Below are 24,492 nucleotides of genomic sequence, written 5' to 3'. Positions count from 1 at the left end.
CACACACACACACACACACACACACACACACACACACACACACACACGTTTTATCCGAAAGCGATGTTTTTCTTTTTTAATCTCTTTAAGGTTCTTTGTTATCATTCCCGTTGCCCCAATAATCATTGATACAATTTAAACGACGCACATGCAATAGCTAGGCCTATATTATAGTAAGAAGAAGAAGATAGATGGCAAACTGAGTTGGAGAATAATACCAAGGGCAAAATCTGTTATAATATTCACCCATTCGTTGGATGCCATGTTAAATTCACTACACTTTCCCGCAGACATAGAGATTGGCTGACAAAATCTACGGAGCATTTTATAACGATTAGACAACAGGTACCCTCGACTCTGCGAAGCCGTGATTGTATTTATGAAAGAAACTCGTTGTAAAGTGTAAAGTTTCTGAGGTCAGAGTTGGCTCATAACCGCACTGACAATTTATTTTTTAGAGAGTGGCGTATATAGAGTCTCGCAGTTCTGAAGACGCCATTTTTTCTGAAAGAGGTAACCGCGAAAGAAGAAGAAGAAGATGGAATCGTTGCTATGCAACTGTGCAAATAACGTTTAATAGCGTGGAAGGATTTGGTCGTGTTTTTTTTTTTTTTCAGGACCAGTCATAAATTACTGTAAAATGATCATTTATAGCGTGGAGAACAATACGCTATTCAAAATTAAAGGAAAAGTTTGCTTCACAGAGCGGGAGTTGTGCAAGCTTCCGGACGCGTTTTAATGAGTTCACTTGTTCCCGTTTTAACTCAGTTCGTGTTTTAAGACTGCTCGTCCTTGCCTTGACTGTTTGTGCAAAGGACCTTCTCCACAAAAGGGACGCGGCTGTTCCCGCGTTATTATATTTTTTTACCTCAGGCTCAGGAGCACCGGTGAGACGGTTTACCTCAGTCGTGTTACTCTCGCTCGTCGTTTTACCTCAGAAAAGAAAACCTTTGAGTGTTTGCCTTGTGTAGTTTGTGAGGACTATAAGTATAAATATAATATATCCACCCAATTATTCCAACCTTGCGCAGTCGGCTTAGGACAGTTTCTAGTCTGTCTTTCACGATCCGGCTGGCCAGGCCTACCGTTCGACTGAAGGTGATTTGTACAGAAGTTTGGAATTTGTTCAGGGTGCCGGCGATAGCTCGCCTACTCTTCGTGAAGGACGTGGTGGGATGTTTAACGTAACCAACTAATGCTGGGAGACTACGGCACATAAGTACTTTCGTACCATCCTGTCTGAGTAGTTTTATTTAATACAGTGGAAGTTTGTAGCTTGTGCTTGATTGTTTGGTGTTTTTTACATCTTCTCCCTTCTCCTATATCCATAGGAATGAAAGCGTGAGGGTCGGAACGATGAATCGTGCACGCACCTTACAGGTGTTCGACACGGAATTGCCTGCAGATACTGTGGAGTGGTGTCCCACCGAAGGCTGGCAGACCCTGCTTGCTTGTGGAACCTACAAACTTGTTGAGGTAGATGTCAGTCTGATGCTTCACCTCTATGTTTGGATTTTTAAAAATCTCATGATTGAGGCTTTTTATGTAGTTTTGGGGGTTCGAAGTAAGGGGTAAGGGGGTTTGGGGAAGGGGCGTTTTGCAGATTATTTGTCAATAGGAATAGCGGTGAACAAACTTAACTCTTCATAGATGTCATGCATTACCGGTGATGCTATATCCCCTCTTCTACCGTGGAATTGCATGGGAAACCAGGCTGAACAGTTTACGTTTTGTATCCCGATGTGAATCTTCACCAAAATCGAATCAATTCGTCTTTGTCACACACCCAACCTGTCCACCAAGTTTCGTCCATAACTTTGAGATATCTTGTTCACAGATGGACAGGGTGAATACACAACATCCATCCACCTTTGGTAATCACTGCACGTCATGTGAAATCATACCATGGTGTGTGAAACCATAGCAGGGTGTTGCATGTGAAACCATAGCATGGCATGGCATGTGAAACCATAGCATGGCATGGCATGTGAAACCATAGCATGGCATGGCATGTGAAACCATAGCATGGCATGTGAAACCATAGCATGGCATGTGAATCCATAGCATGGCATGTGAAACCATAGCATGGCATGTGAAACCATGGCATGTGAATCCATAGCATGGCATGTGAAACCATAGCATGGCATGTGAATCCATACCAAGGCATGGCATGTGAAACCATAGCATGGCATGTGAATCCATACCAAGGCATGGCATGTGAAACCATAGCATGGCATGTGAATGGCATGTGAAACCTAGCATGTGAATGGCATGTGAAACCATAGCATGGCATGTGAAACCATAGCATGGCATGTGAAACCATAGCATGGCATGTGAATCCATAGCATGGCATGTGAAACCATAGCATGGCATGTGACTCCATAGCATGGCATGTGAATCCATAGCATGGCATGTGAAACCATAGCATGGCATGTGAAACCATAGCATGGCATGTGAAACCATAGCATGGCATGTGAAACCATAGCATGGCATGTGAAACCATAGCATGGCATGTGAAGCCATAGCATGGCATGTGAATCCATACCAAGGCAAGGCATGTGAATCCATACCATGGCATGTGAATCCATACAATGGCATGTGAAGTAATACCAGGGCATGTGAAAACATAGCAGGGTGTTGCATGTGAAACCATACCATGGCATGTGAAACCATACCAGGGCATGGCAGGTGAAACCATAGCATGGCATGTGAATCCATGGCATGGCATGTGAAACCATAGCATGGCATGTGAAACCATAGCATGGCATGTGAATCCATAGCATGGCATGTTAATCCATGGCATGGCATGTTAATCCATGGCATGGCATGTGAATCCATCGCATGGCATGTGAAACCATAGCATGGCATGTGAAACCATAGCATGGCATGTGAAACCATAGCATGGCATGTGAATCCATAGCATGGCATGTGAGACCATAGCATGGCATGTGAAACCATAGCATGGCATGTGAAACCATAGCATGGCATGTGCAACCATAGCATGGCATGTGAATCCATAGCATGGCATGTGAATCCATGGCATGGCATGTGAAACCATAGCATGGCATGTGAATCCATACCAAGGCATGGCATGTGAAACCATACCATGGCATGTGAATTCATACCATGGCATGTGAAGTAATACCAGGGCATGTGAAAACATAGCAGGGTGTTGCATGTGAAACCATACCATGGCATGTGAAACCATAGCATGGCATGGCATGTGAAACCACATAAGGGCATGGCAGGTGAAACCATAGCATGGCATGTGAAACCATAGCATGGCATGTGAATCCATGGCATGGCATGTGAAACCATAGCATGGCATGTGAATCCATACCAAGGCATGTGAAACCATAGCATGGCATGTGAATCCATACCAAGGCATGGCATGTGAAACCATACCATGGCATGTGAATCCATACCATGGCATGCGAAACCATACCAGGGCATGTGAAACTCTCACTTGGTATGGTTGTATGGTATTTGTTATACCAGGGCATGGCATGTGAATCCATAGCATGGCATGTGAAACCATACCATGACGTGTGAAACCATACCATGGCATGTGAATCCATAGCATGGCATGTGAATCCATAACTAAACCGACACCTCTCACTGTTTTTGCTTGTGTGGAAGGTGACTGTGACACCATGCCAGGACTAAAAACAACACCTGGCAAAAGGTGGATGAGCTCCTGAAGGGAGCGAACGGCCATCCAGTAAGGAGATGGTATCTCCTAAAAGAACACCCATCCGGATTGGACCGGTTCGAGTGAAGACTTTTAAAAATGGTACGTGCTGTTTCCTTGCTTGATGATCAGCATTTAAAAGGATAGAGCACGTACAATCCCCATCAGTTGGCATCCATGGGGAGGAGAAAATTCCTCCTGAGGAAATGTCCCGCTGAGTGCGGTGAGAAAGGCGGCGCCATTTTTAAGACGTTGCTGGTACCCAGAGTATCCCGGGAAGTCGGCGTTATTGATAGGTGGACTCAATCATACAGTAACTCTGCATGAGTTGGGCATTGAACGCAGTACAGTATCTCAAAATCGCGAAATTGGACATACTGTGTTCTTCCATTTTAGGTAGTATTGAAGTGAATGTGATGTGGATATGGAATCCATCCATTGATATGAGCCTGATGTCCTTCATAACATATGTGAAAGTACTGGCCACAAAGTCCCTATGCACGCAGTTAGAATTTATCTGTATGCTCCCCTCCATTCTCCGCACAAATTTGAATTTTTCTCCATGTTCTTCTGGACATGTTCTCCCATGTTAAGGGTTGGAGGTCATAAAAGCAGCCCCTGCCAGCTGTTTTGAGGTCTTGAACTGTTGTTAGGCGGAGATGAGAAATTTCCTCTTTCACAATGCCCCAAAGCGAGTCGTCACATGTTGTTAAGTCCAGACTCTGAGGAGGCCACACTATCTCAGATCCACGTCCAATCCATCGTTCACTGAATTTGTTGTCGAGATATTCTCTAACTGCGAGAGCATAACGTGCTGGTGCACCATCTTGTTGCAGGATAGGTGTTGCCTCGAGACCTCTCTCACGCAGTTGTGGAACAAACCACGTCTGAAGCATGTTCAAATAAGCAGTGTGATCGACACTTGTAATCGAAAAAACATGGCCCTATCAAGTGATCTTCTGAAGTTGCTGCCCACATCATGACATGAGGAGGATGCTGTTCAATTTCCTCATAAAAATGAGGATTTTCTTTGCACCAAAAATAAACATTCCTGGATCGAATGCTGAGGTAAATAGCACACTCATCCGAAAAAAATACGCTTCGTCTTGATTTAATGGTGGCAAATTGCTGCAGAAGAGCCTTACTCTCAATCAAGTCAAATCAAGGACACCATGTTGAAAAAGCCTTCTTCTCCCATGCCCGCATCGTGTCGCACGTAGGAGCTGGCTTGTCGAACATCTGCGAAAATCTTGTCCTTATGTCTTCAAAACTTGCTCCTTGTCATGCGTGGTCGTGAACCCAAACACAAGTAATCGGTCTCTCTTCTATCGTGTACTCACTGGTGTCCGTCATACTGAAGCCGTACATGGAAAACAAAGAAGTAACAAAGGACACACTAATGCATAGGGACTTTGTGGCCACTCTGTAGAGGTGAGGAGAACTTTTCCCCAAGCAATTGGTTTGAAATGCATGAGGCAGAAGAGATTGGAGATGCAATTGTTGTCCTGTAGGCAGAAGCATGAGGCAGAAGCATGAAATGCAGGAGGCAGAAGAGATTGGAGATGCAATTGTTGTCCTGTAGGCTCTGTGCATGGGCAGAGGCCGCTTCAACCTATTCTTCCAACATAAGGCTGCAAAGATGGCTTCAAGGTTTGCACACTCACCTCTGAGCTGTCGAGTCTGAGTTTGAATTTTAATCCAACTATAAACCGTCGCCCTGGTGTTTTGCACAGGCAGGGTTTACCCTCAAGTGTGCACCGTCCCTCGGAGGGACGTTAAGCTGGACGTGACCCTGCTACCAGCACTGGTTGTTGGTGGACGTTTAAGACCTCACGGTATCTTTCCCGAGTTGAAACCAGCATCGTTAACAAATTCCTGTACCTTCAGTGAAGTATCTTCGATCGGAGTGATGATTGGTCTCAGTGTTTTTTGCCTAGAAACGTTTCTCAAGTGGCCATGATGTGTTCCTGGAACTATAAATAGCCCCTCATTATCATTATTCATTTGGTGAAATCATACCAATGCATGGCATCTGAAACCATGTTTATTTAAAGGTTTTTTTCAGAAATTTAGAAATACAGTATTTTTTTATGTGAAACACATTTGTCATTTATTTAAATAGATTTGATTATGTTGGTTAAGCTCCAGATGCAGATGCGGCACATCAGTGGGATACAAAACGTAAACTTCTCAGCCGGGTGGAGGTGTGCGCTCTACCGAATTGGAACTAATGGTGTTGCAGTTTTTAGTTTATTTAATGAACTAGCCGAAACCCGTGGAACATCCACGGAAGGGAGGATGTGGTGTATGGATAGAGTGTACCATTATGGATGGCATAGGGGATTTGCTTGTCCGAGTAAGAGCTAGGAAGAAAGATGAGAATGAAGAGTGCGTATATGAACAACGTATTTATTGCAATCTACTTAAATGACAACGCTACGATATACTTTTGAAAATGAATGGATTCGTAATAGGAATCGGCATAGCACCACTCTGGCCACACTGGCGCAGTGGTATGTGTCAATGGAAAGGAACAGCAGTAGAACCATAGACTTTTTAAAAAATGAACGGATTAGTAAATCGACTGGAATTAGCCCCATACTGGCCCATTGGTAAGCGTCAATGTCAAGGCAGAGCAGTAGGAATCTATCTATAATTCCACTAATCTCTGTCTGTGTGTGTGTGTGTGTGTATGCGACCGCTGTTTCTCGACAACTACCGGTCCGATATACTTGAAACTTGCCAGGTATATTGCTGGGGACCCGAGGATGTGCCTTTTCAAGGTTTCATATTAATCGGACAAGTAGTTACCGAGCTATGTCCAAAAAACGATTCAACCAATCAGAGAGCAGCGAGCTATCACGTGTGCCGAACGTGCCGAACAGACTCTGCCTCGGACGGCACATTTGAGAGCGTATTCATTTATTTCACGTTGGCAAACTATGTTGGCGTTAAACTATGTTTTAAAACTAATTAAAACTACTTTGCGATTCATCGTAACTGCGATTCGTAACTGCCGTTCGCTTTGGCTTTGCGAATGGACCAAACCATTTCATGTAAATAGAGGGGGGGGATTGTCACCGTACTCGCAAGCCGTTCGCTTTGGACCAAACCATTTCATGTAAATAGAGGGGGGGGATATAATTTTAGATATAGATATAGTACGGGCATGCCCTAGTATAATACAATGAACGCAGTATCGGAGGTTGAAATTATTTTAAAACTTCTGGATAAACAATGTTTGGGGTAATAGTCAAGCCTCTGACGACCGCGATCGACGACACCGGCACAAAAGCATGCTCTGGATTGTCCACTCAGTGGACGGCTTGCTTTCGCCTTCACCTGTCCAATCAGCGGACGGCTTGCTTCGCCTTCACCCAGCAGACGCCAATACGATGGCGTCGTATCGGCAGTTAATCGGATGCTTTTGGGCCCCAAAGTCGACTAATTCTGATTTTTCGAGTATGGCCATACGTGATAAACAAAGAGCGCGGTTGGAAGAAATTATGGTAAACCCACCTGATGAGGTTAGCGTACACCGCGATCGACGACACCGGCACAAATGCATGCTCAGGATTGTCCACTCAGTGGACGGCTTGCTGTCGCCTTCGACTGTCCAATCAGCGGACGGCTTGCTTCGCCTTCACCCAGCAGACGCCAATAAGATGGCGTCGTATCGGCAGTTAATCGGATGCTTTTAGGCCCCAACGTCGGCTCATTCAGATTTTTCGAGTATGGCTGTACGTGATAAACAAAGAGCGCGGTTCGTAGATTGTAAATCCATTAGTGCCGTGGGCATCGGGTCACTGGGTGCGGCGTAAAAGGGATAACAAAGTCGAGTCCTTATGCTATTATTATATAGATGACACACTGAAGAAGGAACGGGGGCACATGAGCATTAGTAATAGGAGGAAGCACTAGTTGAGAAAGTGGGGAGGGGGATAACATTAGCCTGAAAAGAGGGGATGGGATTAGTATCTTTTTTTGACATAAAACACACACACACACACACACACACACACACACACACACACACGGATACTTTGAGACCTGGGAGGGCTCCACTCCACCTTCTGAAACCCGCAAATGGAGATACCAACCAATGAGGAAGAGAGAAGCCCATATCCACATAAACAGCCAGCTCCCACTCCCTGCTCCCTTCCCCCTCCACCCTTCGCCTTCCATGATAAAAACAATGGACAACACCATTCCAAGGGAACTCACAATAACTGGGTGCTCATTGTGTACTAACATTATCGATTTATTTTCAGAGAAGTTCATTTTGAAAGCTTCAGTAATTGAGGGATCTGGTTTGAAAATCCTCCTCATGTGGTTGTGAAATTAAAACTCAACCAACCTGTATGGACTAATCCGGTTTATCTTTTTCGCAATATCCATGCGAACCAAGAATCAAACCTCTTGGCATTGCTCATACAATCTATTGAAGTTGGTATGATTTAGCTTTTACAGTTTGAACGAGGATTGTGGTGTCATTGAGGAAGGACTTGAGCAACGAATCTCCATAAAATAATAGGCCTCAGCTGTCCCGGATCAAAGTGGTGCATATTGCCTTGGCATTAAATGATCATAGCTGTTTTTCCCACGTCACGTAACTTGCATTTATGAGTCTCTCTTCCCTACCCCCTCCCTCGAATTAACGTATACAGGGGAAAACAGAGCCTGGAACTGCATCACGAGTAGGTGACTCAAATGCTGGAGGCACAAACCCTTGTAGCTCACAGTCTCGTCTTGGCCACGTCAATCTGTTCCATTATGACGCAACGCTACCTGCCTGCCCTCTCCGTGCATTGCAGCAATGGGACACGGCTGGTGTCCTCGACCTCAAATGGTATGTGGCGTTTGCAACATCCTCATTGAAGTGTCGTCACAGTTAAATAACGTGCATGATCAAAAAGTTAAATAACCTGCATGATCCAAAAAAAATAACATTACTGCCAGCTCTCACCTCCATTACCTTGGTGTCCACCCCTGGAACCAACTTCCACATCCTCTTCAATCTCATTCTTCCCTCCAGGTCTTCAAGACAGATGTTCACCACCATCTCAGATTCAGATCATCCCCAATCCAAAACCATGATTATTTCTCCCAAGTTTCCATTGTTTGCTTCATTATCAATGTTGTCCACGCCATGTGTCCTTTCCTGCTTTCATTCGCCCCATTCCTCCACACACCCATTGTTTGTCCAAGTCTCCCTCTATGTTGTCCCTCAGACCTGCTGTTGTTTTGTTTCCCCCTTCTCTTTCTACTGTTCCTTTTGTTCTGTTACATCCTGATCCATTCTGTGTTCTAGCTCCTTCACGAGCCTCAACTTTGTATAAGTAAATATAAACTTTTTTTGTAATTCTTCTAACTAAAAGTTGACTTCTAATTGGGTGTAATTGCCGGGGAAGGAATTGATATCTATTGACGGAACGATGCATATCAAACTTTAAGAACTTGTTTACGTGCCTCAGGTTCAACGTTTTCAACACATTGTTCTGCAAGTGGGACTATGTTTTATTTTGAAGACGTGTGGTTTATATGCTGGACATGAGCTTCATGTCGGGCCTTTCTTGAGGACCCTCTCTCATATATTTTGTGTATGAAGTATGGGCTTGCTGCATTACATTAGACTGGTTTGTCCAGTTATTATTAGTCCCCTACCGGTGTACACCGGAGAGGACTATAGGTTTGCACTCCGTCTGTCCGTCTGTCAGTCCGTCCATCACGCAAAGAACAGCTTTCCGGACTTTTTTTCTAAACTCTTAATGCTAATGATTTCAAACTTGGCACATGGTTTCCTCATGATAAGTTACAGATCAAGTTCGAACTTCACGACGTTTCGATCATTTTTGACAAAGTTATGGCACTTTGAACTTTGGGAATTCTGATAATTCTGATGATCCTTAACTCAGTGCCATTTTAAGTTTTAATTTCCTTTAAAAAACATTTTCTCTGCAATAATAGGACCGATTGAGATCAAATTTTCACCGTAGGGGGGACTCGGTCTGTAAAATATTTTAATGGTAATTATGACGTCACCGGTCACATGGTTCGGCCGCCATATTGTTTTTCGTGAAAACATGAAAACCCCTTTTTCTCTGCAACGGCTGAACAGATCGAGGCCAAACTTTGCAGGCAGAATCGCATACCCATGACGAACAAAAAGTCCGAACATGACGTCATGCGTCACATGGTTTCAGAGTTATGACGTTTTTAAGCATGAACCTTTAAAACCTAGCTCCTCCCTCATTTTTTATCCAATTGAGGGGAAACTTCACAGATCTGTTCAGCATGTCAGTCTACTAAAATGTCCCTTTGAAATTTGCGATAGGGCACGTGGTTTGGCAGATATCGTTAATTAAACGAAAAAAAAAAAAAAAATGGATATCTCTTGAATCGCAAGTACCTCAGACCGTGAGTTGGTAATTATATAATTCACAGTGCAATACGTGCAGGCTGCTCCACGGAGCGACCTTGCGGGCTTATCAGCGAGGCGAGGCGTGACACACGTGTCTCAGCATACCTCAGATCAAGTTTGAAAACCAGCATCAACCGTGCATAAATTTGCATATTCGATCATTTTTGACAAAGTTATGGCACTTTGAACTTTGGTAGGGGACATGTATTGCAGCGCAATACTCAGAATGCTTGTTTATTACTTAACATGACATCTGCTGTTGGGCATCACATTCTCTTGAATTGGTAAAATAATTTGTAGCATTTCCTTTTTGCTGTTGATATTTTAAACAGTACCACACAAATGACAGACAGCAAGTTTTTGTACTGCTGAGAAGAGCATGAGGTTTATAATCCAAGTCTTGGTTGAAAAGAGGTGGAGACCCCCTCCTCTTACCGCCTCGGTGGATAAACTGGCTGGCAGGATGGCATGGAGGTAGACACACTCGCCTCTAAGCGGTCTAGCCTGGGTTCAAATCTCAGCCCAGCTATAGACTGAACGATGGACGTTGAACTGGGTGTCCCGTCTGCCGGTATTAGTTGGCGGATGTTAGAGTAGGTGAACAATCGCTGGCACCCTGAACAAATTACAAATTCCTGCCTTAACCAACAGAGGGCACTGCGTCGCCACCAATGCCACCCCACGGCCTTGTGCTGCATATGAAAGAAGGTGGATAAACGCTCGGCAGTTTGTGCTTCCACTAACAACTGCAGTAACTTTCTATCTAGAGATGAATTGACCTATATTTCTTTCTCTCAGTGTATTTACCTGTAGTATTTGGTTAATGTATCAATTTGTGCTATGCAGGCAGAAGCAGGGATCCACACAGCTACCGGTACTGGCAGTGGCAAGTGCACAGGGTACCTTGGACCTGCACCAGCTTGTTGACAGCAATGTTCAGGGGGTAAGGCGATGCTGATTTAAATGCATGTTTTATGGCGTTTTTAAATTTGGTTTATCTCTAGCAGAAAGCAGATAGCCTGGTGTTGGCTTAGCGGTCAGGGTGCCGGCTTGGGATCCTAGGATCTTAGCGGTTAGGGTGCTGGTTTGGGATCCTAGGATCCTGGGTTCGAATCCCGGTCGATCGCTGAATTAACGCCAGGGGGGTTGACTCAGCCTGCCATCCTTCCGAGGTCGTGCAAATTGAGTACCAGTTCACTGGTAATTCCCTGCGTGTGGCAAGAGGTGACCAACAGGGTTGGTGGCAGGAAGGGCATCCGGCCATAAAACATTGCTTCAAAAAAGGGACCATGGTGCCCGAAAAAGGCCAACCCCTGCTCTGCGGGGGGAAATGGCCTCTAAAGGTGGTTCTTTCTAGCAGAAAGCAGGATGAAATGAAGCGCCTTGGACTTTTGATTCATATATCTCGAAACAACTTTAGTTTTATTAATTGTCAAACTTTATAAAAAGGTGTGCTTTGCTTTGTCAATTCTACCTTTCTCACTCTGACGCATTATTGGAAGCAATTACAATATGGCTTCTTCCTAAAGACACAAAATGAGTGCTTGGTTCTGTGAAATGAACAAAATTGTAAGTGAAAGAGTTTGTGAAACACACCGTGGGATCTTTGACGTCCACCTACTGTTGCTTGCAGACGAGTTTTCCCTTTCAACGTCCTCTCAATGGACGGCAAAGACTGATGTATTGCTCTGCACGCGGTACACCAGAATGACAGTCTATAGCTAGGTTGAGATTCAAGCCCGGGGTAGACAGCTCAAATGCAAGTGCGCATACCTCCAAGCTATCCTGCCAGTCCTGTAATGCTTCTCTAAAAAGTACTCGTGTTAATGTGAATATCATGGCTGCAAAATAAAATTGGCACAAAACACTAAAAGCATTCCCATTAAAATGGCTTTGTACAGCAGCTTGCTTTTATGCAAAGATGAAACCCCAAATACAATTTGGATTGCCAGTGAAGTCATCTTATAAGTTCGTCTATGATTGACCTTTAATTACCTCCACCACCGGCCTGTCTGTCTTGAGCAGGATTTGTCAAAATGTGGCAGGATTCGGTCGAAACTTGGTGGACGAGTTGGGTAGGTGACAAGAGCAAGCCGATTTGATTGTAAAGTCCGGATCCTGATCTGGCTTATAGGTTTGATCCAAAACGTAAACTGTTCGGCCGGGAGGAGGAATGTGCCCGTGCCGTTGTAGTTGTTCTTCGTTTTGACGTTTTCCGTTGGTGCATGATTGAGCTTTCGTTTTAAATCTTTATTTGAAACATGTTCAGCCAAAGCCTGATTTGAGCATGATTGTGGTGGGGTTTATGTGCACGTATTAGGATTGTTCCCAGCTGAAGTTGAACTCTAGCTTGGTGCTGGATCCTACCCGCCTGGTGCTTTCTCTTGACTGGGCGAATCCTAAACATGGCAGGTACGCTCCACGGATTAGACTGTGCGTCTGCAAACTAAACTATTTGTTCCCAATGTGACTTCTCAAAAACTCACCCCAAGCAAGGTGCCAGTAGAAGAGCAAAAGTGCATCCTGAAATTTCTGTGTGCCTAGTACTGTCATTGCAGATGCATAATTACCAAGTTCCCTTCGTTGTTGACTAACTTTTGGTGGGTAGTGAGTGGCAGAGATTGGTCTGCAGCGACTCTTGTGGCGAGCTGTGGCTGATAGATCCCGGCGTGGCACGCCCTCTGGTGCACTGGCATGCTCACGTCTTTGAGGCTTGGGTGGCAGCATTCGATGCTTGGAACCCACATCTTCTCTACTCTGGTAATAGAACCATCCCATTTTGTCCTGCTATTGCTCGTTTCTTATCGTTGTGACTACAAAGCATTGGAGGCATAAACGGATGAAGTACTAGGATTTGTTGTAAAACATATTTTGTTGTTTAAAACATTTTACTATCTTTTGTTCAAAAAGCTTAAAGAGGAACCCAAACGCAAATTTATTTTTAAATGAAAACCATTGAAAATCATGAATCAGTCTAATTTGAAGGAGAAAAAATTTGGAATTTTTTTGCCAATCCCAGTGTCGAAAAAAGCCCTAAAGTTTTGATTTATTTATTTATTTCCCAAGTGACATCACACACATAACCCACCCTTATCCTAATGGTGGCTCTATAGGAAAATGGTGCATGTCGAGCTCCGATACCGATACCGATTCCATCATTAGCAACTCTGAAGGTTCTCAGTATGTTTAAACTGAGCAGTGGGATTTTGAAGAAACTATCGGAGACAAAATTGGTGATGGAAACGCTTTTGGGGAAATTATGGAACCATATTGTTTTGAGCTTTGTGCGAGAGATTCAGACAAACATGGTGACAATGGGGGTGTTGGTGAAGATGAAAACGCCAGTCGCATGTTCACTACAGATTGGTAGGTTTTGTTTTTTCACTCAATTGACGGTTTATCAAGGATCTTGTATCAATTGATAAAATCAGTTATATATTACTATTATTTCCAAAAGAAATGCGGCACGACGCAGCTCGGACATGAAACAGCATGGACAGCAACAGCAACCGCCAACAAAATGGGTGACGAATGCTTTGGCCCTCCTTCACAGGCTGACCTGTATTTTACAGGATCATCCAGTTTCATACTTTCTCGGGATGCCATTTGTGTCTGTGGTCGTGCTGTCTTTGTCCCGCCCCAGTGGAGGGGTAAGTGGGGTATGGGGTGGTGGTGAGCAGGGATCAGCCACCGGCAGGCTAACACAAGTGTTCGATTTACTGCTCAAATCACCGACGTACATGTGCTGGTAGCTGGGTAGAGATGGTGTTACAGTTTTGAGCAACGGCTGTTTCTTCTGCTTAATTGTGGGGTTGGCATCCTCTCTCCATCGTGGCGGATAACCACAAGATCTAGTCATCTCTGTTGTTTCATAACAGTGCTCTGTAAATTGTCCCGATAACAAAAGCAAACATTTTGTAGGCCCGATCTACACTCGGGATTTCGGACAAATGTCATCCAATTTCTGGCAACCCTCGGATCTTTCGGGCATTGGTGGAGCATTAAACCTTCTTGGTTTGTATTACAACACCCACCAAGGACGCATCAACATATTTGTGGAAAATCGTAAATTATTCACCGTTTGAGTTGAATCATACCGCAATGTAACCAGTAAACAATACTTATACGGATCTCGACTTCCGAGTGTGATGGCACAGCTAAATGCGAAGAAGATTTCAACTTAATCGCAAAATTACCTACTTTATAAATCGAAAAAAGGCACGATCTATTTTGTAGAGTATCAAGGTATAGTTTTCAATTGAATTATACATTTTGAACACTGGAGAACACTAATTACTTAAATTTAGTTTAGCAGTAATTTGCCACAGAAGTTGCCAACCTATACGCGCCTAATTACCCCACACACACATGCCCACAGTGGGGTAAAGCAATGGCTTCAGTTTGCAAGTCCAAAAAAATATTGAAAGTCGTTCTAAACAGGGAACTTTGTTTTTTGGCATTTCATAACGGACAAACAGGCACAAATAACGAATTCAACGTGTTCAGTAAGGTGGTGTAAAAGATGGCGTTATCACAAATGCACCATTGGCAGTAAACCTCCGATTCGATTGCTTGGGTTTTCTTTTCTGCAGCCTATAAAACCTGTTATTTCAATCGAATTAAATATTTTTTTAGATCACTAATCGGCTTGTTGGCACTTCCAAAAACCTTCAGTTTGGCAGTACTTTGGGTCTGAATTTGGCAAAACTGTACGTAGTCTCGGCCAATCCCATTGGCCAAATCTCACTGAAGGGACATCGTGATTCAGACAAAATGGTGGGTCCAGTGATGCAACGCCTGAGCTCATTTCATCAAAAAAGTCTGTTTAGTGTGTCTTTACAAACAGAAACTAGAACGGCACTCAGTAGAGGGCACACCTCCGCCTGGTTGGCCATATCACTCCATGGTGAAGAATCGCTTAAAAAATTATACAAGCTGGATCCGGATCCAGATCTTCACCAAAATCGAATCGATTTTTCCTTGTCACACACCCAACCTGTCCAACAAGTTTCGTCCAAATCCATCCATCACTTTTTGAGATATCCCGCTTTGTATCGTTTTTGGCCCCATCTCCCAATAGTGAAGAATCACTTTAAAATTCTAGTATCCGGATCCGAATCTGGATCTTCATCAAAATCTAATCATTTCGTCCTTGTCACATACGCTACTTCTCTGCCAAATTTCGTCCGAATCCATCCATAACTTCGAGATAATTTGTTCACAAACGGACAGACAGGGGTGAAAACATAACCTCCATCCACCTTTGGTGGTGGAGGTAAAGATACACATGGTAAAATTGTCACACTTCCTGGTTGTTGGACTTATTTTCATTCTTTATAATACATGAGATTTCAATATTTTTTTGGACTGCCAGGAACTCCACTTGGTGAAGAGGGGCTAATCCTTCCCATATCCTTTTTCTCATGACTATGTGGGGTAGTGTTCTGCGAACTCTCTAATTGTATTTTGAGTTCATTTGGGAAATTAATTTGCGTTTCACACAAGTACTGCCTAAATATTAGGCCTGCAACTCAGTAGCAAAAATTCGGTTCGCATCCGACTCAGTAATTTTGGCAATATTGCCGGGTGCGGATCAGCTCGGAACTCAGATACGCTTCCATGGCATCAAGCATATAGTACAAATCGATCACATGGGGGGAGAGAGGCACGCATGGCCTCGATCTAAGCCGCGTGGACAGGCACAGGATTGCTCACATTACAACAATGTCCGATGCAGGAAATGATAGCGATGAATTAGTTGCTCTGTAGTACAAAATCTATTTCCATTCCTTTAATCCTACAATGAGTTATAAATTCAAATGTCTTACAATGCATGTTTCCATGAAGAAGGTTGCTGGATTTGCTGAATTGCACTACGTTGGTCTGATAAGTGCTTTTGTACCACTTTTTATAGCATCACATGGCTATCAATCTACACTCTGCAACCACTGTCCAGACTAGACCGAGTACGTGCATTGCTTACAGATATGCTGCGAGCCAAGTTGAGACTCGAAGTCGATAATAATGAAATTATTATGTCCTGCAAATCAAGATTTATTTATTTTTGTCAATTTGAGGGCAAAAATTTGTGATCTTTATCAATTATTAGCACATTAAGTGAATAATCGTAGACTTCATGTACACGAGCGTGAAAAAAACCGATATTTAACTGCCAGCAGAGCTTACGGCTTATTTAGTTTGTTTGGGCAGCATAGGAGTCGAATCGGAGTTAACCCAGAGCTGGCCGCACCATGAGACCCGTGACCATGGCTAACTCAGAGCTAGACAGGTAACAGTTAATGCCCGTTTACGGTAACATTTTGCTTTGAAACTCACAAAAACAAACAATATGACCATTCTATGGTACATCCGATAATTTACGAACATTTATTTGATTTCTGCTGCACACACTTGCAAAATACTGCACTTGATCTCATGTGACAGGAAAATGTCCAAATTCCTTTGAGTTGATTGCCAAACCCGGCTTGATTTGGAAGAGAAACTCACCGAGTTTGGGTACAGCACTACCAAAATTAACCATTTATTTCCTGTAACCACGAGTTATCTGCCTCACGTCAGGTCTCTGGAATATCCAACAAGGACAGTGATGCCAAAGCAGATTGTTATGCAATGGGTGGTGTACCAATTGCCTTTGCAGAAAGATTGGGATTTGAACCTGCAATCACCAAACTACAATATAGCATATCTCCAGTTGAGGCCATCGCTGGAGAGCCTAGTCGTCTGAGCCCGACGCTGGAGAGCTTAGCCGCCTGAGCCTGACACTGGAGAGCTTAGCCGCCTGAGCCTGATGCTGGAGAGCTTAGCCGCCTGAGCCCTATGCTGGAGAGCCTAGTTGCTTGAGTCTGATGCTGGAGAGCCTAGTTGCTTGAGTCTGATGCTGGAGAGTCTAGTCGCTTGAGCCCGACGCTGGAGAGCTTAGCCGCCTGAGCCCAACGCTGGTGAGCTTAGCCGCCTGAGCCCGACGCTGGAGAGCTTAGCCGCCTGAGCCCGACGCTGGAGAGCTTAGCCGCCTGAGCCCGACGCTGGAGAGCTTAGCCGCCTGAGCCCGACGCTGGAGAGCTTAGCCGCCTGAGCCTGACGCTGGAGAGCTTAGCCGCCTGAGCCCAACGCTGGAGAGCTTAGCCGCCTGAGCCCTATGCTGGAGAGCCTAGCCGCCTGAGCCTGACGCTGGAGAGCTTAGCCGCCTGAGCCTGACGCTGGAGAGCTTAGCCGCCTGAGCCCGACACTGGAGAGCCTAGCCGCCTGAGCCTGATGCTCGAGAGCTTAGCCGCCTGAGCCCGACACTGGAGAGCCTAGCCGCCTGAGCCTGACGCTGGAGAGCTTAGCCGCCTGAGCCTGACGCTGGAGAGCTTAGCCGCCTGAGCCCGACACTGGAGAGCCTAGCCGCCTGAGCCTGACGCTGGAGAGCTTAGCCGCCTGACGCTGGAGAGCTTAGCCGCCTGAGTCCGACGCTGGAGAGCCTAGCCGCCTGAGCCTGACGCTGGAGAGCTTAGCCGCCTGAGCCCTATGCTGGAGAGCTTAGCCGCCTGAGCCCTATGCTGGAGAGCTTAGCCGCCTGAGCCCTATGCTGGAGAGCCTAGCCGCCTGAGCCCTATGCTGGAGAGCCTAGTTGCTTGAGTCTGATGCTGGAGAGCCTAGTCGCTTGAGCCCGACGCTGGAGAGCTTAGCCGCCTGAGCCCTATGCTGGAGAGCTTAGCCGCCTGAGCCCTATGCTGGAGAGCCTAGTCGCTTGAGTCTGATGCTGGAGAGCCTAGTCGCTTGAGCCTGACGCTGGAGAGCTTAGCCGCCTGAGCCCTATGCTGGAGAGCTTAGCCGCCTGAGCCCTATGCTGGAGAGCCTAGCCGCCTGAGCCCTATGCTGGAGAGCCTAGCCGCTTGAGCCCGACGCTGCAGCTTAGCCGCCTGAGCCCTATGCTGGAGAGCCTAGCTGCCTGAGCCCTATGCTGGAGAGCCTAGTTGCTTGAGCCCGACGCTGGAGAGCTTAGCTGCCTGAGCTCGATGCTGGAGAGCTTAGCTGCCTGAGCCCGACGCTGGAGAGCTTAGCCACCTGAGCCCGACGCTGGAGAGCTTAGCCGCCTGACCCTGACGCTGGAGAGCTTAGCCGCCTGAGCCCGACGCTGGAGAGCTTAGCCGCCTGAGCCCGACGCTGGAGAGCTTAGCCGCCTGAGCCCGACGCTGGAGAGCTTAGCCGCCTGAGCCCGACGCTGGAGAGCTTAGCCGCCTGAGCCCGACGCTGGAGAGCTTAGCCGCCTGACCCTGACGCTGGAGAGCTGAGCTGCCTGAGCCCTATGCTGGAGAGCCTGATGCTGGAGATGAGATGAGCCTGATGGATGAGTCTGATGCTGGAGAGCTTAGCCACTTGGGCCAATCCAAAACCCTTCGTTGTAAGTCACTTCTAAATAGAAGCTTTGAAATAATTCCTTTACACAATGGTGCAAGCTGGTCATACTTCATCAGCATACCTAACTTCCTGTCTCATTTAAAATGACTTTACAGTTTTTGTATCATGTCTATACTCCGTGCTATGATAAATGTGAACATTAATTATTACCAGTATTTTTATAATCAGCTTCATGTCCGAGGGAAGCTTGAAGTAAACCAATTGTAGCTTGTTTAGCAGAGCTTACCCTGTTTTGGTGCTGTAACAAGCAAGTACTCTGATTGCAGGTGGTGATGATGGAAAATTGTGCGCTTGGGACCCACGACAAGTTGAGCGAGCAATTTTTACAAACACCCGGTGAGGCTCACCAGTCCCTTTGTCCTGTACTCAAGTGCTTGCCAGATGTACATTGTCCAGGTTCTACAACACCTTGTCTGATGCTGCCATCACAAATAATTATCAAAGCAAACTTGTCTTTCAATTATAGCCCCATCTCCCAAGCCCATTTGATGCAAATTTGGGAGATTATTCCAAACCAGAGAGCTTTCACACACTATTGATGAAATGGACAAAATCAATCAATCAAACTATGAGAAATGAGTATCTAAGTTGGTATGCAAGTTAAGAGTGCAAGCAGACAAAGTTTTGTATCTGTACCATTCCCTATCTCACTCCAAGGCATGGTGTTGGTGTCTGTAGCATCAGTTCTTCTCCTCACCAAGAACACCTACTTGCGACAGGAAGGTGAGTCACAAAGCTATGTGTTTTTGTCATTGAGTAATGTACAGTCACATGAAAAAGTAAGTACACCCCAAGTAAAGTTTTGACTTTTTCAACATACAGCTATTTGATCTTCATTTCAACAATATTGACAGATAAAGGTGATATAATATAACAAATATCATGAAACATTTACATTTTGTAGTCCATTGTATAAACAAAAATGCAAATTTCACATGTGGAAAAAGTAAGTACACCCCTACATTTATCACTACTTCAAATACCTAAAATTAGAATCAGGTGCACCAGCTCAGGTGCAAATGATTAGAACATCGTCCGAGAGGATCTTGGAGGAACCTGTCTTATTTAAACCTCAAACATTTCGTTTGGTTTTTCTCTGTTGTTGAAGTGTGCGGCGTCACAATGCCTAGATCAAAAGAGCTCTCTGAGGCCTTCAGAAAGAATGTTGTAGATGCCTACAAGTCTGGGAAGGGATTTAAAAAGATCTCCAAACAATTTCAAATCAATCATTCGACTGTCCGGAAGATCATCTACAAGTGGAGAAGATTCCAAACAACGGCCAACTTGTTCAGGCCAGGCCGCCCCAGCAAATTCAGCCCGGAAGCAGACCGCAAGATGCTGAAAGAAGTCTCTAAGAACCCCAGAATGTCATCACCGGACCTACAGGTAGCTCTTGCCACTGTTGATGTCAAAGTGCACGAGTCTACCATTAGAAAAGAGGCTGCATAATTTTGAACTCCATGGGAGGTGTGCCAGGAGGAAACCTTTGCTGTCCAGAAAGAACATCAGGGCAAGACTAAAGTATGCCAATCAACACCTCGGCAAAGACCAGCACTTCTGGAACAATGTGCTCTGGACAGATGAGTCAAAGGTAGAGCTATTTGGCCACAGTGCCAGAAGACATGTTTGGCGAAAACCAAAGACAGCATTTGACCACAAGAACCTGATACCAACTGTAAAGCATGGTGGTGGAAATATTATGGTTTGGGGCAGCTTTGCTGCATCAGGGCCTGGGCAGCTCACCATCATGGAATCCACTATGAATTCTTCATTGTACCAGAGGGTGCTTGAGGATAATGTGAGGCCATCTGTCGGAAAGTTGAAGCTCAACCGAAGGTGGACTTTGCAACATGACAATGACCCTAAACATACCAGTAAATCCACCAAGGAATGGCTGAAAAGAAAGAAATGGAGGGTTCTGGAATGGCCAAGTCAAAGCCCGGATCTAAATCCCATCGAGATGTTGTGGGGGGATTTGAAACGAGCTGTGTATGCAAGAAACCCCTCAAACCTCACACAGCTGAAAGAATTCTGCATGGAGGAGTGGGCAAAAATTTCTCCCAGTCGATGTCAGAGACTGGTAGACAGTTATAAGAAACGCCTACTTGAGGTTGTTTCTGCCAAAGGGGGCAATACCACCTATTAGAGCCAAGGGTGTACTTACTTTTTCCACAGAAGGAAATGGCATCTGTTAATTTTTTATTGAATAAATTATTGCAAAGTAAATTTTTCATTGTTTTTTGTTCAATTAGATCACCTTTATCTATAGATACTGTTGAAATGAAGATCAAATATTGATATGTCCACATATGTTAAAAGATTTTAAAAAACATTTCATGGGGTGTACTTACTTTTTCCACATGCAAAATTTGCATTTATGTTTATTTAAATTATACAATGGACTACAAAATGTAAATGTTTCATGATATTTGTTATATTATATCACCTTTATCTATCAATATTGTTGAAATGAAGATCAAATAGCTTTATGTTGAAATATGTTGAAAGAGTCAAAACTTTACATGGGGTGCACTTGCTTTTTCACGTGACTGTATAGAGGTCTGACAGGATGGCCGAGAGGTGCGCACACACCTCTAAGCTGTCTATCCTGGGTTTGAATGCCGACCCAACTATAAACTGTCATCCCAGTGTTTCACAGACAGTGCGATTCATCGTGTGTTCTGTCCCTCGGATGGACGTTGAACTGGGCGTCCTCTCTGCCGGTATTAGTTGAATGTTAAATATTCCATGGTGTCTTTCGTGAAGATTAGGCGAGTTATCACCGGCACCCTGAATAAATTCCAAATTCCTGCCCAACTACTGCTGGCAAAGGGATTTCAAACCACCCAGCATGACCCTTGCCAAGAAACTGCTTCGGTCCTTCGGACTTCGGACCTTCGTTGGTCCGAAGCAACGCTCCGTAACAGAGTACATCAATCAGTCAATATATAGAAGTTTTCAAAAAATGTTTATGGTTAACTGCAGTCTTTTGAAGTGAGAATTTTTTTTGCCATCAGCCCTGTTTGCTTCTTTCTCGTAGCTACGACGAACAAGTGTTTTTCTGGGACAGCCGCTCCCTGTGTATACCATTGAATAAATGTGAAGTGGGAGGTGGCGTGTGGCGGCTGAAGTGGCATCCAAGGCGCAAGGGCCTCCTGTTGGCTGCAGCTATGCACAATGGTTTTCACATAATCGAACATGACGACCAGGCAGGCAAGGACTGGACTCGGCTAAAGATCGATGCATTAATGGGTTTAATCCTTTACGTGAAAGAAAAAGAAAAAAGTGTTTGTTGTCCTTTTATTAGACATAGTTGTGCTATTTTTTTTGTTCCTGTACAGATGACAGAAATTCGAGTTGCCACGTCGTCTCTTCATATATTGCACATGAATCTCTCGCGTATGGTGCCGACTGGTCATGGCTGGCTCCAGTGAAAAGCTTGCCCTCATTGCCTCCTTCTTCACGGTGCGACGACTCTTCAATTACATCTTCAGAAGGAGCAGCTTTAAGCTCAATTGGACAAACCCAAAACTTCCGCATACTATACGAGTCGCCCACGTCTACATTCGACATAGAACTGGAAGATGAACCAGAGCAAAGGGAAACCCAGGAAGACACTTTGGCAAATGAGGCTGCAAAACTCCACATCACAAAAGGACCTTTCCAAGAGAGTGAATCGTCCCTAGTGGCTACATGTTCTTTCTATGATCATATGCTGCACGTATGGTGCTGGCAGCATGACTAGCCTGACACGGACTGAATGTCTCCCTAGTCATGTGATGCAACAGTGTTATCCACATTGCACAATTCTGATACATTTACAAATTAAATGGAGCTCTTTCTCCCCTTCCCCTGCTCTCCATCCCTACCCCTTTAATATGAAAAGTCCGTTTAGCACTGCAGGTGGAAAGGCAAAATAGTACTCCAGTACCTTGGACGCACCCTCAACTTACCTGGAAAACAACAAAACAACAAGCGTTACGCCTAGGTCCCCCGTCGGTGAAGTGATGTGAGTTGACAAGGTGGAAGATGCAGAAAACATGGAAGAGCCGATAATATTTGCGAGTGGGCTGGAGACACACCCACACACCAGATTAGAAGTTAGTAGTTAGTTTATTTTCCAAGATATTTCGCTCACAAGGTTCAGACATATATATATGGCGGCGGCCATCGTGGATTTTGACGTGGCGACCCAATTTTCAATAGCGTTCTTCCTTATGCCTAGATACACCCACACACCAGATTAGAAGTTGGTACTTCGCTTATTTTTCAAGATATTCCGCTCACAAGGTTCAGACATACATGGCGTCAGACATACATGGCAGTGGCCATCTTGGATTTTGACGTGGGTTGCACCCACACCAAATTAGAATTCGGTCCTTCACTTACGCACGCACGTCCGCACGGGAAAACCATAGTCCCCCTTTCGCTCCGCGGTGCGACGGGGGACAACAGGCATTTTAAGGCCATTTTCCCTGCAAGAGCGGGGGTTAGCCTTGCGGTCCCCATGACAATCTTCTCCATTTTGCCCTATTTTCCACATCTCCCCTTGTTAACCTCCTTGCCCGCATTTCTTCTTCCACCACCTTTAGCAAAGTCTTTCTCGGTCTTCCCCGTCCTCTACTTCCTTCTACATTCATTTCCATCACTCTTCTCAACCAGCTCTCAACCAACACCAGATCCCTGGTGTTGGGCTAGCGGCTAGGGTGCCGGCTTAGGATCCAAGGATCCTGGGTTCGAATCCCGGTCGATCGCTGAATTAACGCCAGAGGGGTTGACTCAGCCTGTCATCCTTCCGAGGTCGGCTAATTGAGTACCAGTTCACTGGTAATTCCCTGTTTGTCGTTAAAGGCGGCAAAAAGGGTTGGCGTCAGGAAGGGCATCCGGCCGTAAAACATTGCTTCAAATAGGGGACCGAAAAACAACAACAACCACGGTTCCCGAAAAAGGCCAACCCCCGCTTTGTGGGGAAAAATGGCCTCTAAAGGTGGTTTTTTTTTTTTATATATATTTCTCAACCAGTCACTTTCATCCTTCCTCAACACATGACCAAACCATCTCAACCTGTTCCTCTTCACAGCATCAATCACAGGCTCGATTCCCATCATCTTTCGCAATTCATCATTTGTCTTCCTCTCTCTCAACGATACTCCGCACATCCACCGAACCATTCGCATTTCCACCCTTTCCAGCCTTCGTTGCTGCTCTACATTCATTACCCATGTCTCACTCCCAGAAATCATAACACTTCTCAGACATGCGGCATACACCTTTCCCTTCAGCTTCAACGACACTCCCCTCCTCGTCAGCACACCACTCAGTTCCCGAAACTTCTTCCATGCACATCTCACTCCAGCAACCGTTGCCGAGTCTGATCCACCTTCTCCATTCAGCATGTCTCCTAGGTAACAAAATGTTTTCACACCTTCCAGCTTCACGCCATCTCCAAGATCAAACTCGACATTTCCTCCATCTGCAGCTCCCTCTGTGCACACCTTACACCTGAATGTAGCTGCCACACTGGTTAATGACACTCTCAAACCACTACATTTTTGATGAACCCACTCAGCGCACATTGTACATTGAATGGAATTCACTACGACACCCTTCCTGCACACAGCACACTGCCACTTCCCAGTTCTTTCCACCTCAACACATGCTTTACCACTCGTCATCACCTTCGTTTTTCCGATATTCATCTTCAGACCTTTTGTCTCCATACATTCCTTCCACTTGTTCATCTTCTCCTTCAGTTCATCCATACTTTCTGCAATCAACACCAGATCATCTGCATACAACAACTCCCACGGTAAACCCTCCTTTACGTTCCGAGCCAGCACCTCCATCACAGCTACAAATAGTAGCGGACTTAGTACTGACCCCTGAAGCACTCCCACCTTCACCTCAAACTCACCACTGTTCCCGTCCTTCGTCCTTACAGCTGTGCGTGCTCTTTTGT

General features: G+C 45.2%; 1 protein-coding gene across 3 annotated transcripts; it reads left to right on the top strand.

Annotated features, from left to right (window-relative positions):
• The first annotated feature begins 700 nt into the window (after positions 1 to 700).
• DPH7 (diphthamide biosynthesis 7) lies at positions 701 to 22,376 on the top strand. 3 transcript variants are annotated; one of them, XM_068115796.2, is made up of 10 exons: positions 701 to 887; positions 1,332 to 1,476; positions 8,359 to 8,540; positions 10,959 to 11,055; positions 12,433 to 12,524; positions 12,721 to 12,872; positions 18,800 to 18,869; positions 19,191 to 19,256; positions 21,574 to 21,746; positions 21,875 to 22,376. In XM_068115796.2, exons 2-10 carry the CDS (start codon positions 1,357 to 1,359, stop codon positions 22,276 to 22,278), a joined length of 1,356 nt encoding a protein of 451 aa, XP_067971897.1. In that variant the 5' UTR covers positions 701 to 887; positions 1,332 to 1,356; the 3' UTR covers positions 22,279 to 22,376. The 3 variants fall into 3 exon arrangements, with proteins under 3 accessions (XP_067971897.1, XP_067971896.1, XP_067971898.1); XM_068115795.2 differs by having other exon boundaries at positions 1,332 to 1,482; XM_068115797.2 differs by lacking the exons at positions 701 to 887; positions 1,332 to 1,476 and adding an exon at positions 3,640 to 3,793.
• Positions 22,377 to 24,492: the final 2,116 nt, after the last annotated feature.

This window comes from Myxine glutinosa, chromosome 5 (assembly GCF_964187855.1).
Source record: "Myxine glutinosa chromosome 5, kmMyxGlut1.1, whole genome shotgun sequence".
Lineage (NCBI taxonomy): Eukaryota > Metazoa > Chordata > Myxini > Myxiniformes > Myxinidae > Myxine > Myxine glutinosa.
The sequence above is the reverse complement of the archived record's forward strand: the minus strand, read 5'-3'. Positions and strand labels throughout refer to the sequence as shown.

What these genes read in the sequence shown, in the direction of transcription:
- DPH7 (XM_068115795.2), top strand. Translation starts at nt 1,357, where the DNA reads ATGAATCGTGCACGCACCTTACAGGTGTTCGACACGGAATTGCCTGCA. An exon ending in ACAAACTTGTTGAGGTAGAT is followed by an intron (nt 1,483 to 8,358) that starts GTCAGTCTGATG and finishes TAACGTATACAG; the next exon opens with GGGAAAACAGAGCCTGGAAC. An exon ending in GGTGTCCTCGACCTCAAATG is followed by an intron (nt 8,541 to 10,958) that starts GTATGTGGCGTT and finishes TGTGCTATGCAG; the next exon opens with GCAGAAGCAGGGATCCACAC.